This window comes from Mirounga leonina, unplaced genomic scaffold (genome assembly GCF_011800145.1).
Source record: "Mirounga leonina isolate KUSES-001 unplaced genomic scaffold, KU_Mleo_1.0 Mir_127, whole genome shotgun sequence".
Taxonomy (NCBI): Eukaryota; Metazoa; Chordata; class Mammalia; order Carnivora; family Phocidae; genus Mirounga; species Mirounga leonina.
In genome coordinates this window covers 44539727-44558267 of record NW_023270316.1, presented here as the reverse complement: position 1 = coordinate 44558267, position 18541 = coordinate 44539727, and the positions used below count along the sequence as shown (strand labels likewise).

At 35.7% G+C, this 18541-nt stretch overlaps 1 protein-coding gene across 3 annotated transcripts in view; it reads left to right on the top strand.

The window, feature by feature from the left end:
* The window catches only part of TDRD3 (tudor domain containing 3), a 156972-nt gene that overhangs the window by 97851 nt on the left and 40580 nt on the right, over positions 1-18541 (top strand). For all 3 annotated transcript variants that reach the window (XM_035003256.1, XM_035003257.1, XM_035003259.1), the window contains exons 9-10: positions 303-459; positions 1331-1456. In XM_035003256.1, coding sequence (XP_034859147.1) covers positions 303-459; positions 1331-1456 — 283 coding nt within the window. The remainder of the gene's footprint in view (positions 1-302; positions 460-1330; positions 1457-18541) is intronic.

Here is an 18541-nt window from a genome sequence, read left to right as displayed (position 1 = left end):
TTTCTTTCTTTCTTTCTTTCTTTCTTTCTTTCTTTCTTTCTTTCTTTTCTTTTCTTTCTTTCTTTCTTGCATTTGTAATGATAGTTGTGAAGTCAGAGAGTACTAGAGGTACAACCCCACATATCATGCAGATTTTTTCTTGACTGTTGGTATGAAAAAGCAGCAAATGAATGCTGTATTAGTACGACATTTTTTCCATAAGCAGGAGATGTAATTTTTAGTTAAAAAACAGTGTATAGTTGAAAACTTATACCTTGCTTATTTATGGCCATCAGCACAGCTTTGCTCTTAATTTCTTACAGGTTGATGAGAAGGCTCTGAAACACATAACAGAAATGGGCTTCAGTAAAGAAGCATCGAGGCAAGCTCTTATGGATCATGGCAACAACTTAGAAGCAGCACTGAATGTACTTCTTAACAGCAATAAACACAAACCTGTTACAGGACCACCTCTGAGAGGTAGAATTCATTAAGCAATGTGCCAGATAGTATTGTTTGCTTTTCAGGCTGAGGTTTTATTGTGGGGGAGTGGGGGTTATAAATTCATTTCTCTTTGTGGTAAGTGGAAGGAGCACCAATTTTGGAACCACGGAGACTTGTTCAAGTTACTCCAAGTCTGTTTATCTTCATCTTTATGTAAAGTAGGTCTAATAATATCTTATTTAACAGGGTTGTTATAAGTAGTAGAGAAAATACGATATGAAGTGAATAGTTCTATTCATTATTTCTAGAACTATGCCCCTTACATAAATTACTAGTCTGCAAACTTTTTAAAACTAACAAGCACAGGACTTTTACTTAGTGTTATTCTTTAGTCATTCAAGCCTTAATCCTATATTCTTTTAAAGGATAAATGGTTAAAGAAATATTTTATAAAAATGATTTTTTTCTCTTAAAAGATTACTTACATGAACAAATTCAAATTTCCAAATAGATCGTTTAGAAGACTAAAGGTGCTAGTTAATATAATCATTTAAAAACTTTTTTGTTTAAAAGATGTAGAATATACAGAAAAATATGAAAAGAAATACAGGGCGCCTGGGTGGCTCAGTTGGTTAAGCGACTGCCTTCGGCTCAGGTCATGATCCTGGAGTCCCTGGGTCGAGTCCCGCATCGGGCTCCCTGCTCGGCAGGGAGTCTGCTTTGCCCTCTGACCCTCCCCCCTCTCAGGTGCTCTCTCTCATTCTCTCTCTCAAATAAATAAATAAAATCTTAAAAAAAAAAAAAGAAATACAAAATCAAACTTAAGGTGACCAATGATTATATTTTAGTGTGTTTTCTCCATTTGTTTTTGTATGTACAATAAATATATCTTGCTTTACTTCTTCAGGTAAAGGAAAAGGAAGGGGGCGAATAAGATCTGAAGAAGAAGAGGAACTGGGAAATGCAAGACCTTCAGCACCAAGCACATTATTTGATTTCCTGGAGTCTAAAATGGGGACATTGAGTGTGGAAGGTAGGCTAACTTAAAGTAGATTTTTTTTTAAAAGACCAGATTTGTTTGGAATTGTACCAAAAAAGGTTAATAAAGCAACTGACAATACAAATCTCTATCTGGGTGTTAAAACTTTTAGTTACAAATTTCCTGTTTGACAGAAGCACAGAACAAAATTTGAATTGTTACATTCTGAAAATACTAAAAGGTAGCTTATTTTGCCCTGTGACTGTATGATGGGTAATATCACCAAACTTTTCCCCCAGCTTCACTAGATGACAGATTTAGATATGAAAACAGATTGTTACATTGGAGAATTTATTATTATATAATCTTAAATGACATTTTGACTGAATCGTCTATCCCTTCTTTCTCCACATATTACATATCATATGAAAATATTCACACAATGAGTCAGATGCTCTCACAATAATGATGTATTCTTTTTTTTTTTTTTTTTAAAGATTTTACTTATTTATTTGACAGAGAGATAGCGAGAACAGGAACACAAGCAGGGGGAATGGGAGAGGGAGAAGCAGGCTTCTTGCCGAGCAGGGAGCCCGATGTGGGCCTCAATCCCAGGACCCTGGGATCATGACCTGAGCCGAAGGCAGATGCTTAACGACTGAGCCACCCAGGCGCCCAATGATGTATTCTTTAATATAATATATTTTAGTGATTAATATAAATACTGAAAATATAAATAAGTATGTTAAATGTATATCTTTTTTTCTAAGCATAGGATATAATAAATATTTTCTAAAATAGTATGTTTTTAAAATATGATTCCAAGGGCACCTGAGTGGCTCAGTTGGTTAAACATCCAACTCTTGATTTGGGCTCAGGTTGTGAGATTCAGCCCTATGACGGGCTCTGTGCTGGGCATGGAGTCTGCTTAAGATCCTCTCTCTCCCTCTCTCTCTGCCCCTTCCTCCATTCCGCCCCCCCCCCAAATAAAATAAAATATGATTCCAAAAAGTTAGGGAAATACATGTTTAACTTCAGTTTTCTCTTTCAGATATATTTTTAATTAAATGAAAGCTTGCAGATAAAATGCTTTGATAACAAATTCAAAGTGTCCAGATTTCATGAAAATGGAAGCTCATTGCTAGCTTATATAGAAAAGAAAGTGTATTTTGAAAAAAAAATGTTTGATGTAGATGAGATTTGTAAGCAGACACATGTAACAGCAATATTTTCTTGGTTATAAAGCATAATGTATTGGTTTTCCATTGCTGTTTAATAAATTACCACAAAGTCAGTGGCTTAAAACAATGCAAATTTATTATCTCATAATTTCTGTGGGTCAGGAGTCTAGGCGAACTTAGTTGGGGCCTTTGCTTAAGATTTCAGTTGGGGCTATGATCTTAGCCGAGGTTTGATGTCCTCTTATACACTCACTGGTTGTTAGCAAAATTTAGTTCCCTAATAGATTAAGATCAAAATTCCCATTTTCTTGCCTAATGTTGCCTGGGGAGGCTTTCAGCTCCTGGAAGTTGTCGGGTTCTTGCCACCTGACCTCCTCCATAGGCAGTTCACAACATGTTTGTTTGCTTCGATAAAGCCAGCAAGAGACTCTCTACTGCTTCTTCAAATCTCTGACTTCCTGATATTTTTATCACAACTTCCTTTATATTCTCCCAATCAGAACTTATGTGATTTTCTTTTATCCTTCTGTTTCCATTCATTTGCTTTTGACTCCTGCAGTGTCTCCTAAATCATAATGAGGTTGAGACTGAGAATGGTAATTTTATGGTGACCCATGTACTTATAAGGCTTCAGTTCTCACAGAACTAATTTTATACAACAAAATGAAATAATATTAGCATTCCACTTGGAAAAAGGTATCAAAGTTAAGATACATGACATAAATACTACAGTAAAAAACAAACATCTGTGTTAGATATGCTTCTGAGGAAACAGAAATTTATGAACACATATGGTAATACAGGCCATTGTTTTAGTAGATGTGTTTTATTTATGTCACTGTTATTTAATGTGACATAGAATCTGCTAGCATGTGAGAAAATATGGACATTACATAATATATATAATATTCTAGATCCTTGGTTTTTACAGAGAATATAATCTGTGACCTTCATAAATTCCTAAATTCAAGAAATTAGATATTTCTAATATTTGTACAGTACAGCCTCTTAAATTTGATCCCGAATCACATGTTCTGCAGTCATCCTAACACCAGAAATTACTCCCTCCAACTTATATTAGTTTTTGAAGAGCGAGATTTTGAAATTTTTGAAGAGAGAGAGAGCACAAGCGTGGGAGAGGGCAGAGGAAGAGGGAGAAACTCAAGCAGGCTTCACACCCAGTGCAGAGCCCAACGCAGGGGTCGATCTCATGACCCTGAGATCATGACTTGAGCCGAAATCAAGGGTCGGACGCTTAACCAACTAGGCCACCCAGGTGCCCCTTATATTAGTTTTCTATCATATTTGGTGACCACTATTCTCAGAGAAGCAAAATTTTCATTCTTTCCCAGAAGTACTGTGAGGGCAAGCCGGCTAAAAAAGATGGGAGATGGGCAGAACGCTTCTTGAAGGAGGTGGCATTTTAGACAAATCCGCAGAGCAATGTTAGATCAAGGACAGTCCAAGTAGAGGGAGCTCTGGGTGTCCAGGCTTGGAGGCAGCAGAACACTAGTTCGCTGTCTTTGGGACAGTGTGGGAGAGGTGGGAATAGAGGGCCAGAGGTAGAAGTGGTAAGCTGGGGACAGATAAAAAGGATTTTTCCTAAGGAACTTTTATTTTATCTAAATGGCAGTGCAAAGCCGTGAAAGGGTTTTTGGCATGAGAGCAATGAAGTTTGGTGCCTTCATGAAAAACAAAATTTTTTTTCCTCTGCCTGCAAGGTGGAAAATGGGGTTGAGACTGAAGCAAGACTGCATTCCATGTGTTACGAGGAATTCTTCATTCTATAAATGTATTTCATGTAGTATTTATTTGTACCAGGTCTATGGCTAGTGGTGGGTACAGGATATAATAAAATAGTTCTTTCTAAACATTCAGGGAGATAATAGGGATCTTGTAGCTCTTGCCCCAAAGAAGCTTACTGTCTAGTTATGTTTACACTATACTGTAGACAATTAAATGTGCAATTGCATTATGTCTAAAAAACAATTTAACCTTGATTAAAAAATACTTTATTGCTAAAAAAATGCTGACCGTTAGCTGAGCTTTCAGGAAGTCATAATCACTGATCACAGATCACCGTAACAAACATCGTAATAACGAATAAATTTGAAATATTGTGAGAATTACCAAAATGTGAGACAGAGACATGAAGTGAGCAAATGCTGTTGGAAAAATGGTGCTGGTAGACTTGCTGGACAGAGGGTTGCCACATACCTTCAGTTTGTAAAAAAATGTGGTATCTATGAAGTGCAATAAAATGATACATGCCTGTAATCTTTAATAATATTTAATCCTTTACTTCAAAGTTTTATTGCGAAAATAAGACCAATCAGTTAGTTTGAATGGCTAGGTAATACTTTAATTAGGTAGACTTGAAAATACTGTTTGGTTTAGTATTTCATTGTTTTAAATGTTAGTCTGACCAAAAGCTGATTCTGTCAGTAGCAGCTCTTCAGATCCTAAACTTTTTCTTTGATGATGTTGACATCACTCGTAAGAGATTGATTATAACACACATGACCGCAAACAAGCTGGGCAGTAAGTTGATATGTATACATTCACTGACGATTATTGTGCCTATAGCTGTGTCTTAGAGTGCCAGGGCTCTGCCTCCATGTAGTCAGTCCTGTTACAGGGAAGGTGACAGGAGAGATGTGCGTGCCCGCCTGTGCTGCCAACCTCACGCTTACTCTTTCTCTTGTTAACCCACTCAATGCCACTGCAGTTTTCTTAGGTGAGCGGGGGCTCATAGTAAAGTAAATGGATGAGGCAAGCAGCTGAATTGTTTTTCTGCTCATTTTATGATTTTATGTGTTTTCTAAATTGGAAATAAAGCCTAAAATAACTTTTTACTTTCATAAAATTGAATCTCCACTTTGGTCTTCTCTCAGAATTTGGTCATTGTTCTATAAATCTTGAGTTATAAAATTAACTCTTCTTTGATGGGAGAAAATGTTGGCCATTTTTCCAAGGAAAATTTAGGAGGCTTTTCAGGATGGAGTCTCTATAATATTAAATGGTTAAATGCTTCATGGACAACTAATGAAAAAAGTGAGGATCTTATGATTTTAATGTTCATAATGGTGTCATTATGTGGGTCTGTTACAGTCCCAGGTTGATTATAAAGAAATAGTCTGATTCAGTGATACATATATTTGGGGTTTTTAAATTTTTTTTCTAATTTAGTTGAATAATTGAATCTTTCTTGCTTCTATGTTTTGTATTATATGAGCTGTCTCAGGATTTTGTTTAGTTTTAGTATCTTAAAAATCATCTTTTAGCTGAGTAAATGTAGGCCTGGATGGACTTGTTATTATCATATCAGATTCTGTGTAATGTGTCTGGCTATATAAGAATATACTTCTGACAAATTTAAGGCAGGTTAGTAACACATTTACCTTCACATTTTATCATATAATTTTCTCTAAAAGGGTGCTATCATTTCTTTATTCTAATTTCTTAAAAATTCTATCAGAAGTCATTGATCATCACATGTACTTAGAGATTTTCTCTTAACATTAACTTTTTGTTGGATCTTTAAATTGGCATTAAACATAATTCTAGTTGACATTTTTATCAGTATTCTGAAAAAAATGAGGTTGGATTACATTATTCTCTGAGAGTAATCACTAATTAAAGTATTTCTATGTGATATGTAATGATGTCAACTTGGGAAGATTTAATTGATCAGCTTGTGATAGGGTTGTGTTCCAAAAGGCTCTTATATATAGATTTTTCTTTTTGAATTTGGTTTCACAGACTATATATTATAATTGGTGGCTAGATTATCAAGCCAACTTTCAAAAAATCAATTTTTGTTCCATTATATACCTTAAGTTGATAATGAATATCCTCAGTGATACATAACTACCACTTAAAACAATGTCCACTGAGAATATATATTTTAAATTTCAAGTTGAGACAGAAAGAGTAGGTTTGATTCTTTCTGTTATTATGGAAGATAGGTTTGCAAGAGATAGAGGTAGGAATGCCTTGAGACAGTAACTTTACTGATTTAACTCTCTACATCTAAATAAGAACAGGATAACCTTAATTTGTTCTGAATGGGGAACAAGGGGCATTGTGAGAATAGTGGACAGAGTAACTCTCTTACATTTGTATTTATCTACCATTTTCTTTTTTGTGTAGTTTATTCTGTAAATTATATGTAATCAGTTTTATATATGTTTCTTCATATTTTGCATCAGAATTTTAGAAATCAGAATAAAGAATATAACCTAGTTATATGCAGAGTAAACATTTAGAAAAATATGAAGAGAATTCAAATAGAGACATTTTTATGAGAAGGATAAGATTTAAATTAAATAAATATAGGAACTAAGAACTCATCCAACATTTATAAATGTTGGACATGGTCATAGGTGATCAAGCTTCCTCTTTCCAGGACCCAGTCTGGACCCATCTCCTGCTTTCCCTGACTTGTTTCATGGTTCACAGAGTTGTGTAATTCCTCAAGAAGAACGATTATCTGATTCTTTTTTGGCTTGTTGGTGATAATTGAGAAGAACACCTCTTACCTAATTGTATTTGTGTCCTTTCTACTTTCAAACTTGCCCACTTGTGTCTTTCTTGTAGGGTGTACTGAAGGCAGTAAGAAGTAACCAGAACCTTCTTTTCATACCATGTTCTCTTAAAGCATCAGAGTCCTTAGTTAGGTGATCTCAGTTTCAGGACAATAGGCTACAGTTTAAATGCACAGTAAGGAGTTCCAACTTCCTGTTAGGGGTTGAGGAGACTTTCACTACCCTGCACTCTTGCTTTGCTAAGAAGTTTTACATTTGAGGGCGCCGGAGTGGCTCAGTTGGTTAAGCATCTGCCTTTGGCTCAGGTCATGATCCCAGAGTCCTGGGATCAAGTCCCACATCGGGTTCCCAGCTCAGCGGGGAGCCTGCTTCTCCCTCTGGCCCTCTCCCCTCTCATGCTGTTTCTTGCTCTCTCCCTCTCTCAAATAAATAAATAAAATCTTTTTTAAAAGTTTTACATTTGAGATTCTGTCATTTGTATCATCCTATTTTTTGGCACCAACTTCTAAATTAGTTTGCTTTAAGATAAAAGCCACAGAAATGCCAATAAGCAAAAAAGGAATTTTTTTTGCTCAATAACTGGAAAATCTTTCTGTCTCTGCATTCTGCTATTTTTGCTTGTTGACAGTGTCTCCACATGATAGCAATGATTGACCCAGGTATAATGACATATAAAGATATGCAGGTAAAAAGACTCAATTTTGCAAGTAAATTTTGGGGGGGCAAAGATAAATACCTTTCATCGTATAATTATTGGTTACCCAAGCTCAACTGAGTGCTACTAGGGATTTTGGCATTCATGTATGTGGAGTGGCTAGGGACAGAATCCCAAAGAGATTTGGAGAAATGTCAAATCTCCATTTATAATATGAGATAAAAGGTAATAAAAACAAATATTTGTCAGAATCAAAGAAATGGTCCTCATACCTGGAAAGTCAGACAGGAAAGGGCCTTCTTAGTCAGGAAAGGCCCCTTGGTCAGGAAAACACAGGACATCTGAATTAACTAACTGATTTAATTGATTTCATCAGTATTATATGTAAGGAGGAAAGAGTAGTTCCCACATCTACCTTCCCTCTCAAAGCAAGATTCTGTTACCAAAAGAAGGAGAGAATTGGACAGGTTTCTGGGGCGGATAAATACAACTGATTCTATACGAACTTAACTCACAACTTTTTTTTTTTTTTTTTTTTTTAGATTTAAGACTTAGCCACCCAGGCACCCTCACAACTTTTGTATTTACCAGTTGTATGTGTTTGGGCAAGTTACGTAACTTCTTAAACCTTAATGTCTTTATTGGGAAATGGGGAATAGTAGCAGCACCTAAGATGTAGGGTTGTTGAGAAGATCAAATTAGATAATGTACATAAAGTGCTAAGCACAGTGCTTGGTACATAAACCTTCATATAATGGTAGTTCTACCACCACCACCACCACCACCATCATCATCATCTTTTTTTTTTTTTTTAAGATTTTATTTATTTATTTGAGAGAGAGAGAATGAGAGAGAACACATGAGAGGGGATAGGGTCAGAGGGCAAAGCAGACTCCCTGCCGAGCAGGGAGCCCGATGCGGGACTCGACCCAGGGACTCCAGGATCATGACCCGAGCCGAAGGCAGTCGCTTAACCAACTGAGCCACCCAGGCGCCCCATCATCATCATCTTGATTAACAATAGCAGCAACAGCCTCCTCCACTCATCATCTCCTCATCACCACCCCTACTACCCTACTACAGGCCCTCATCAGTGCTCCACTGACTCTTTGCAGATCTTTATCATCCCACTCTCCATTTTGTGGTCAGTCATCTTTTAAAAAAATTTGAGGGCGCCTGGGTAGCTCAGTTGGTTAAGTGTCTGACTTCAGCTCAGGTCATGATCCCAGGGTCCTGGGATGGAGTCCCACATCAGGCTCCCTGCTCAGTGGGGGGGCCTGCTTCTCCCTCTACCCTTCTCCCCTGCTCGTGATCTCACTCTCTCTCTCTCTCTCAAATAAATAAATAAAATCTTTTAAAAAACAAACAAAAGCATGAATTTGATCCCACTACCCCCTTTCCTAAAATGCTCCATTATCTCTTTTCAGTGGCAGAAAAATATTCAGACTACACTACATGCACTGTTTCTGTGGTGTTCCATTACTCTATTTCCTGTGAATTTTGTGAGAAGTAGCATTTACTTGATTAACATTGCTGCATAATTTCAAATCCTGCATAATATTCAGATATAAATAACATATTTAGACGTTAGCAGATATACTATTGGTGGTTTGATGGGTAATTGACATGAAGTTGTAGGATTCTGATAGTTGTTAGGTGTCTTTTTTGTTTTTGTTTTATTTTCTTTTAATCAAGTTTCAAGTCAGCTTAAATAGTTTGGCTTATAGATTTATAGCTCAAATTTTGAAGACTGAAGAAGAGGGGGCTGTAGGAAGGAAATGTGATATAATGGTAATGGCTTAATTGGAAAGGCAGGAAACTAAGTCAAGAAAAGAGAATATCTATGTTTTAGGCCAGATGTTCCTGTGAAGGGTTTCCTCAAGAAAGGATCATCCAAGTACAGATCTTCCTTGACTTAAGATAGGGTTACATTCTAGTAAACCCACTGTAAGTTGAAAATACCGTAAGTCAAAATGCATTTAATACACCTTAGCCTAGCCTAACTTACATGTGCTCAGAACACTTATATTAGCTTAGAGTTGGGCAAAATTATCTAATACAAAGCTTATTCTATAACAAAGTGTTGAACATCTCATGTAATCTATGGAATACTGAAATAAAAAATATGTCACAGTGCTGCACATGTAATGTCCAGATTATGAATGTATATTCAGTAGTGATTTGAATTTAATAACTATATACAAAATATTATGTGTGGATTTAGGGGTAATCTTAGTGAAAAATTTTAAAGGAAATACATAGAAAAATTGGTTAAAATCAGCTTACCATAAATTTGAAATGCACTTTTTTAAGCATGTCTTAGAAGGGCATTTTAAGAATAGAAAGCTAATAATTGAGGTTAATAAATGTCTTGATCAGGTACCACAATTGTTTCCTATTGTATAGGTCTTAATTGATAAATTTAGAAAAAATTAAAAATATAGGTAACAAAAGAAAAGGAAAATGGCCCATGATCTCATTCACCATATTCTATTTTTGTTTCTGTTTGAGATCATACTTACATACAGCTGCTTTTTTGTCCTACAATAAAATACAACCGTATTTCTATGTGATTATATATTCCTGCCAGCATAATTTTTAATGGCCCCATAGTAATTGATTGTAATTCTATTAATGTTGTTACTAATTTAAAAGTTTCCAAATTTTGCTATAACAATAACCTTCCAAAATAATATTTTTTAAAGATTTTATTTATTTATTTGAGAGAGAGAGTGGGAGAGAACATGAGAGGGGAGAGGGTCAGAAGGAGAAGCAAACTCCCCGCTGAGCAGGGAGCCCAGTGCGGGACTCGATCCTGGGACTCCAGGATCATGACACGAGCCAAAGGCAGTTGCTTACCCAACTGAGCCATCCAGGTGCACCCCAAAGTAATATTTTGGTTAAATTATTTGCATAGCAGTGGTTATTTTTTCAGGCAAATGTATGGAAATCAAATTATTTGGCATACATATTTTTAAGATTTGTTAACTGTGCTATCAGTTGTGATATATAATTAATTTTCTTTGGTACTTAGATCTATAGAAGATAGATACAGCCTTTCTCAGAATGCTAGGACACACGAACCTCTTTTTCATTTTTGCCATTCTTCTATTTTCCTCCTCCTCCTCCTCCTCAATTAATGATCCATTCATTTAAGCATTTATTGACCATAAAAATAGAATAATAAGTAGCCATTATTGAGCATCTACTATATGCTAGGAACTGTTCTAGGTGCTTTGCATACTATTAATTCATTTAATCATCTGCAAACGCAAATGTATGTTGTTATTTCCATTTGACAGATAAGTAATAGGCTTGAAGGGATAAAACATATTACCCATAAGAACTAAAGAACTGGAACATGGCCCCCTGTCTGTCTGATTCCCAACTCAGAATCTTTCTGTGATGCTCCATTTCTAAGCACCTATTGGTTTGGTGGGGGTGGGGGAAGAGCAATCAAGAGTTTAATTTTAAGATATGTTAATTTTTAAAAATCAAGGAGAGACATCAAGCAGGCAGTTGAATTTAGAGATCAAATAGGGGTGGAGGAGCCAGTAAAGGAAACTGAGAAAGCAGCTGCCAAAGAGGTAGGAGTATGAGAGAAACTGAGAGATAAGGATGGAAAGTGTCCATTGAGTTTATGTAGAATCAACAGCGTACAGGTGAATGTTTAGCAGTAGGCTCTGGGAGAAGAGGTGGGGACAGAGGAATGCTCTTGTTTTTTAGCTTTTCCTGTTTCTGTGGTGTAAATCTTTCCACTGCTGCCAATTTCAGACTGTCAGTAGTTTAACAAACAGCTTCCAGATTTTTCTGAAAATTTAATGTCAGTTCTAGTATAGTGTTCAAGTTGGCTCCTGCACACCACAGATTAAAGACCTTGACAAAAATAGTGCCAGTGAAGTGGTGGAGTTAGAAGACAAACTGAAGGATATCCAGCAGATAAATGTTATATGGACATTAAAATGATTATTTTGAAGAGACTGGTAAGAAAGAGCATATTTAATATAGCATGAAGAAGTTAAGCTATATGCTTGAGATGATAGGTGATTTCTCTTCCTGCCTATCACATTATATTTTTTAAAGGTTACATTTTATTTTTATAGTATATGGAAAACATAATCATTTAATAACTACGTATGTTTACATGTACCTGCAAGGCATGAGACATAATCCCTGGTCTTATATTTTATAATCTAGGTCAGAATTCATACAGAATAAATCTGTAGAGGAAATAATTTTTTATTGAGGAAACAAGTATATAAATTTTGAGCTGATAGACAAATTTTCAGAGCCAAAGAGTTTCGTGATCATTACAGAATATACACATCTAAAGATATTTTATACAAAAAGCCCTGATTTGTATCATTGAAAATTTTGAGGTAAAAAAAATTATGTATAAAATGGCTGGAATACAGACATAGAAATATTAGAAAGTGTTATGCTTCAGTTATGATGTGAATTCATGTCCTAGTCAGTTGAGACCAGCTTTTTGTAACAAATACCTTTAATTATTTATTTCTGTTTTGTTTTACTTGTTGGAGGATTACTCTGCAGTAGTTTCAGCTATTGAACTTGAATCATTTTAGACCTCAGTAGGTAAGCTGTTGTACCGTAGGGGCTTTTTAAAAATAGTATTCTAGCTGTAAGTGGACATTCCTTTGCTTTTTCTTTATAAAAATCCTCTTTACTTTCATTTTTTTGTCCCCAAAAATAAAGTAGCTTTAAATTTCACTAGCATATTTTGGCTTCAAGTTGTAAGAGTTCTCATTTTTGTTTTGCTATAGTTTTCTGTGAAATTTGCAAGAAATGTGTTACAAAGATAATATGGAGTCTAAAATTATCATACTCATGGTCCTGGAAAATATTAATCAGCTTGGAAGAAAAGATCACACAAGTTTAGTTTCTTAAGTTTGGCTGATGCTTCCTATATGAGAGTTTTAGTTGTTTTGACACATTATCCTTTCAGTTTTTGCAAGTTTGATAATAAGTGACATTTTAGTTGGTGTTTCCAGTGTATTTTCTGCAGTAAACGTTGATATTTGAGTTAAAGCAAAAATAACATAAATTGTTATTTCTAAATGGTTTCTGACTCACAAGTTTAGCACCTCTTGTATCAATGCCCAGTTTATCAACAAGGGAACGTTACCTCACTTACCCAAGTCCACTAATGCACAATTGAACTAAAGGCATTAATGGCAGTGAATAGTATGGGGATGATAGTAAGACTGCAGTGCTACATTTGATTAAAAATTCTTGTGTTATTATATGTCTAGGATATGCTAAGAAGATGAAATAATCCAGTTTGAGAGGAGTTTTATGAGAAACACAGAAATGTGACTGACAGGGCTTATTTAGGTATTAGAGTTGGTTGAAAGGAAAGAAATAAGGAATGATCCTTTATAGTTTAGGGTTTCATGCATTAGGATTAAGAGCCCTGACGACTCAGGTAAAATGGAGCAACAACAGGGAACATGTTAGGCCCCACAAGGCAGTGTCGCCCTACCCCGTTACCTCATCTTCTTTAATGCTCCTTCATCAGAGGAAAAAAGCATACCCGTAGAAGGGTGACCCAGAAAATATTTTTTCTTCTTGAAGTTGTTAGAAAATGCAGATTATAAGAGATTATGCTACCATGGTGGTATGAATAGACAGTAGTAATTACCCCCAAAAAACCCTTTATTTTTTAAAATGTTTTTTTCTTCGTAAGAGCAGTGCATATTCAGTCTGGGAAATAGTGATCATTTATTCATTCCACAGTATTAACTTGAGGCTTACCATGCGGCAGGTACTATGTTAGAAGGGATATATTGGTAAAAAGAACACAGTTGAGAGATCTCAGAGTCTAGCACAGGAGAGAGATTCTGGGGGTTCTCTTCTGTGCTGTTGTGTACATTGCTGTGCACAGAGCAAGGGTGCTTGGCTCGGTCTCGGGGCTGGAGGAGAAGGACCGCCCAGAAAAAGTGAAATCCAGGCTGAGAACTGAAGAGAGGCTAGAGGGAAGACGCCTGGGACATGTTCAGGCACCGCGCAGGTGTGGACGCATGTGTGATCCTAATACACTGAGAACACTCAGAACAAGACACTTCTCGCTTACCAGGAAGCGAAACTGTTTTCGAGTGTCTGTTAGTTACTGGTGGAGAAAAGGCCAAATTGTGGCTAGAAATGCCCTCTGGAGAGGACATTACAAAATCTGAGTGTTTAATGTGTTTAGAGGTAGAAGAAAAATTAATTCAGTGGCATATTTTACATATGAAATTTGTAATGTAGCCATACTCCTGCAATTTGTTTATAAAGAAAAGAAGGAAAATCAGCCAAGTTAAACATATGTGTTCTCATTTAATGAATTGATCTGTACAGGTAGTGCTTTTTTTACCCTGACAAAATATTTTTATGGAATCCTAACCTGTGTTCCATGAGGAAATACTGAAAATGACTCATGGTTATTAATGATTTAATGCTACTAGCACAATGGTATCTTTGTTGAGGAGGTATAGCAGGACAGTTAATAGTAAAGTCTGGAACCTGACTGCCTGGTTAATCCCAGCTCTACCCTAGTTAGTTGTATGACCTTGGTCAAGCTTCTCCAACTTCCTTATTTGTAAAATGGGAATGTTACTATAGTTGTACCCTGAGCTAAGTTCATTTGGTCAACTATATGAGGAATTTTATGTACTCCCCGAACTAAACTTTTTTTCCTTTTGCATTTGTAAGGACTGGCTCGGGCTTTGCATGCCTCTTGAGTATGACTGGAGAAGGGGTATCATCGCAGCTGTATCGTTGTTGTGTGTTGTGTGTTTTCTCAGCATTCTCATATTTGTTCATTTATAGCGGCGATGATTTTATGCTTCATGCCCCCCTTTTTTTCTTTGACTTTGCTGTTTTTAAAGGGGATTTGAGATACTCAAGTGTTAATTCTGTGAACATTGAGTGTCATAAGTAGGTTTATTTGTGAGCTTAAGCTTAATGTGTGTCACAATTATGAAAGAATACCATGAGAATAAAAAAAAACTGTATCTTTGAATAACTCAATGTTTGCTTTTGTTTTTTGTTTGTTTGTTTTTTAGATTTTATTTATTTATTTGACAGGGAGAGCCAGAGAGTATGGGGGGGGGGGCGGGCAGGAATGGCAGAGGGAGAAGAAGAAGCAGGGAGCCCGATGCTGGGGCTTGATCCCAGGACCCTGGGATCATGACCCGAGCTGAAGGCAGACACTCAATTAGTCATTACCACAATTTTAAACTGTGTTACTAGTTTACTTATTTGTTGTCTGCTTCTTCCCCTTATACCTAAAGCACCACAGGATAAAGTATGAGTCTTACTACTGCTTTGTATATAGTGACTAGAACAGTGTTGATGCTTGTCCAGAGTCCGTGCTTACTTAACTATAGTATAGAGTAACTGAATGAAGAAAATAGGTAGGTAGCATTATTCTGATTTTAAAAGGTCACACAGCTGCTCAATGGTATGACTGGGATTTAATTCCAGTTGTCAGTCTAATACCAAAGACCTTATCCGGGCCATGAGAAAAGCAGTTTCACAACTATTTTCTAATTGATTCTTCACCATAATCTTGTAATAAATACAATTATCCACACTTTCCAGATGAAGAAACTGGGTCTTTTTGTGACTTTGTCAAAGACGTATCACTCAGAAGTGGGAGAATGAATTTATTTGGCTTGAGCTCAGTGTTTCTATGTTGTGCAGTGTTTCCCTGTAATCACTTGAACTCAGTCTAACTCTGTCCCAATGTGCTTTGATGCAAACTTGTCTTACAGAAAGTAAGACAGAAAGTGTATTTTCTATTTCAGTGTTGCCCCCTTAGCTGAGCCCAGGTGACAGTGTTAAACAGGTAATGATTTTTAACTTAGAAGCTTGTTCCATTCCCATTGTTTTTAGTAACTGCATCTTTCTTTTAGTAAATACTTACTGAATTCCATTTGTTTGACTGTATTATAGCTAGGCACTGGAAAAAACAATGATGAGTAAGAATTACGCTCCACCTTCAATTTGGTTAATGCATAATAATATTTAAAGTACTTAAAAAAAAAAAGAACATGGAGTATCAAAATGAATGAGATACCTCTGGGCATGGAAAGACGGCCTTGATATAGAATTGATTAAAAAGTATACAGCAGCTTTTGAGATGTGCATGAGTCTGCTTTTTTTGTTTAAAAATAAAATATGCATAGATATGTCTATATGAATTATATAAAAAGGAAGAATAACCTCTGAAAATGTTAATATTGGCTATCCCTAGAGGTGGGCTTGAGTAGGTAGAAGATAGTACTTTCATTCTATTTATATTTCTTATGATAGGATTATGAGTGATTTTTACTTTTTTAAAGTATTTCTTGTATTTTTTTTTTAAGATTTTATTTATTTATTTGAGAGAGAGAGAATGAGAGACAGAGAGCACGAGAGGGAGGAGGGTCAGAGGGAGAAGCAGACTCCCTGCCGAGCAGGGAGCCCGATGCGGGACTCGATCCCGGGACTCCAGGATCATGACCTGAGCCGAAGGCAGTCGCTTAACCAACTGAGCCACCCAGGCGCCCTCTTGTATTTTTTAATATAAAAAAATTTTAAAGGGTGTATAAGAGAATTTTATCTGGAGAATGTTTATAATATTTTAGGTGAGAAACAGTATTAGAGTAAGATTTTGATTTTCTGATCTGAATTTTCTCTATAATACGATTTTTATAGTTTGACAGTGAAATTTTTACTAAAGCATTCTTTCCGCCCTATTTTCAACAACAACAACGAAAACAAATGCAAACAAAAAAATAAATAAAGCAAGGTAAGGATCCTAACTAAAGGTGGGGGTTGGTGTAGGGGAGATGTGTAAATAGGGAAGCAACTTATCATCCAAGTATTGTTTAAAATTTGTTTGCGTTATTATAATGCTAATAATAATCATAATTATAACAGTGACAGCTCACATTTACTGCGTGCTTATTTAAGCCAGATACTGTTCGAAGTACTTTGCATGTATTAACTTAGTTAATCCTCTGAGGTAGGCTCTGTTGTTACCCCTATCTTAAAGAGGAGGCTCACAAAAGTTATCTCTTGTCGAAGATTACAAAACCATTCAGTGTCAGAGCTGTGGTGTAACCTATGCAGTCCTTCTCCAGAGGTTGTACCCTACCCACTGCTATCTCTGTCAGTTTGTGAGATTCCAAATACCAGTCCAGCTCTTAATAAGGGTTTTAGTTTTTTTCCGCATTAATGAAAGAAACTGTTAATTTTAGGTGAGGATTCTGGTAGTATCCAAATTTTCCTAGTATCCAAATTTATTTTTTCAGCCCATCAGGGATTGGGAAAAAGTCTTTGTGATTTCTGCATCTTACCAGAAATGAACAGATGTAGGTGATAAAATTGTTGTTGGTTGCCTTCTGTTTTGTTTCTCTGGGCAGGCAACTTGGCATAATGGAAAATAGTGGCTTCAGTTAGATTTGAGTTTAAATTCTGGTATCAACACTCTCTAGCTTCTAGCCTTCTTTGTTTCTTTATTTATAAAATAAAGATAATATTGCTCTTCAGGGTGATTGTGAGAATTACATGAAATAATGTAGGCAAAAGACCTTCAGAGTAGAGTCAGGCACATAGTAAAATCTTAATAAATATTAAGTCACTTTTTCTTCTGGTAGATATCTCAGAATAAATTGAAGAATCATCTTAGGAAACAAAATGTACTTCATTTTTTACTATGAAATGCAGGTACAACTGTGACTGGAAAATGAATATTCAACGAAGTATTAATATTTTAAGATGCCTGGTTAATTTAGCACATTCCTATATACAAACCCAAATAATTTGTGGCAATTAATAAATTCATTTTTAATGACCCTTGCATTTCAAATTGTGGAAATGTAAAACATTGTAATGAATTATCTTATAAATATACATTTGAAACTCATGATCTGGTGTGATAGGAACATTTTATCACAAGTCAGATTGAACTCATACAGCAATTTTTTATTAGTTTCTTCATATGAGCTTTTATCACTTTGATTTTTTTAGGGGCTCCTGGCTGGTTCAGTCAGTGGAGCACGTGACTCTCAATCTCAGGGTTGTGAGTTCAAGCCTCACACTGGGTGTGGATCCTACTTATATAAAAAAAAGAGGATATCACTTTGATCTTTTAGATGTTTTCACATTTTTATCCATTTTTGATGAATTTTTCCATTATTTTTGCTAATCTCCCCTTTTTTTCTCTTATTATTAAATGTGAACCAATTTCTACATATGTTTTTGTTTCATGTTTCTTCTTCAGGTCATTAAAAAAAACCCTTCATTTTATTCCACTGCCTATATAGAAAAATATCTCAGTATATTTATTACTGGATGGAGTGACTGTAGACCTGGCCTGTGGTGTTGAGTAGTATTTTGGGTGGTTTGAAATCATCATGCCTTCTGAAGAAGTGTGGCAAAGAGCAACTAGATTCTGAGTGGAGAACTGAGGAGATTTCTATTTGATTTTTGGGCTATTTCTTAATTTACTTAAAATCACATTTTACACAATTTAGTAATTGAGCATATTCTGTTATTTATTTAATAGGTTAGCTCACTCTCAAAATACCTACTATGTATCTCACTTCATTACATAACAACCTAAGAAAAGATACTGGATTTAAGGCATTCAAGAATGATGAAACATTTAAGGACCTTCCTTTCTTGGCTTACTGTTATTTTATTTTTGAAAACTACGTTCTTTTATTTATTTATTTATTTATTTATTTATTTATTTATTTATTTATTT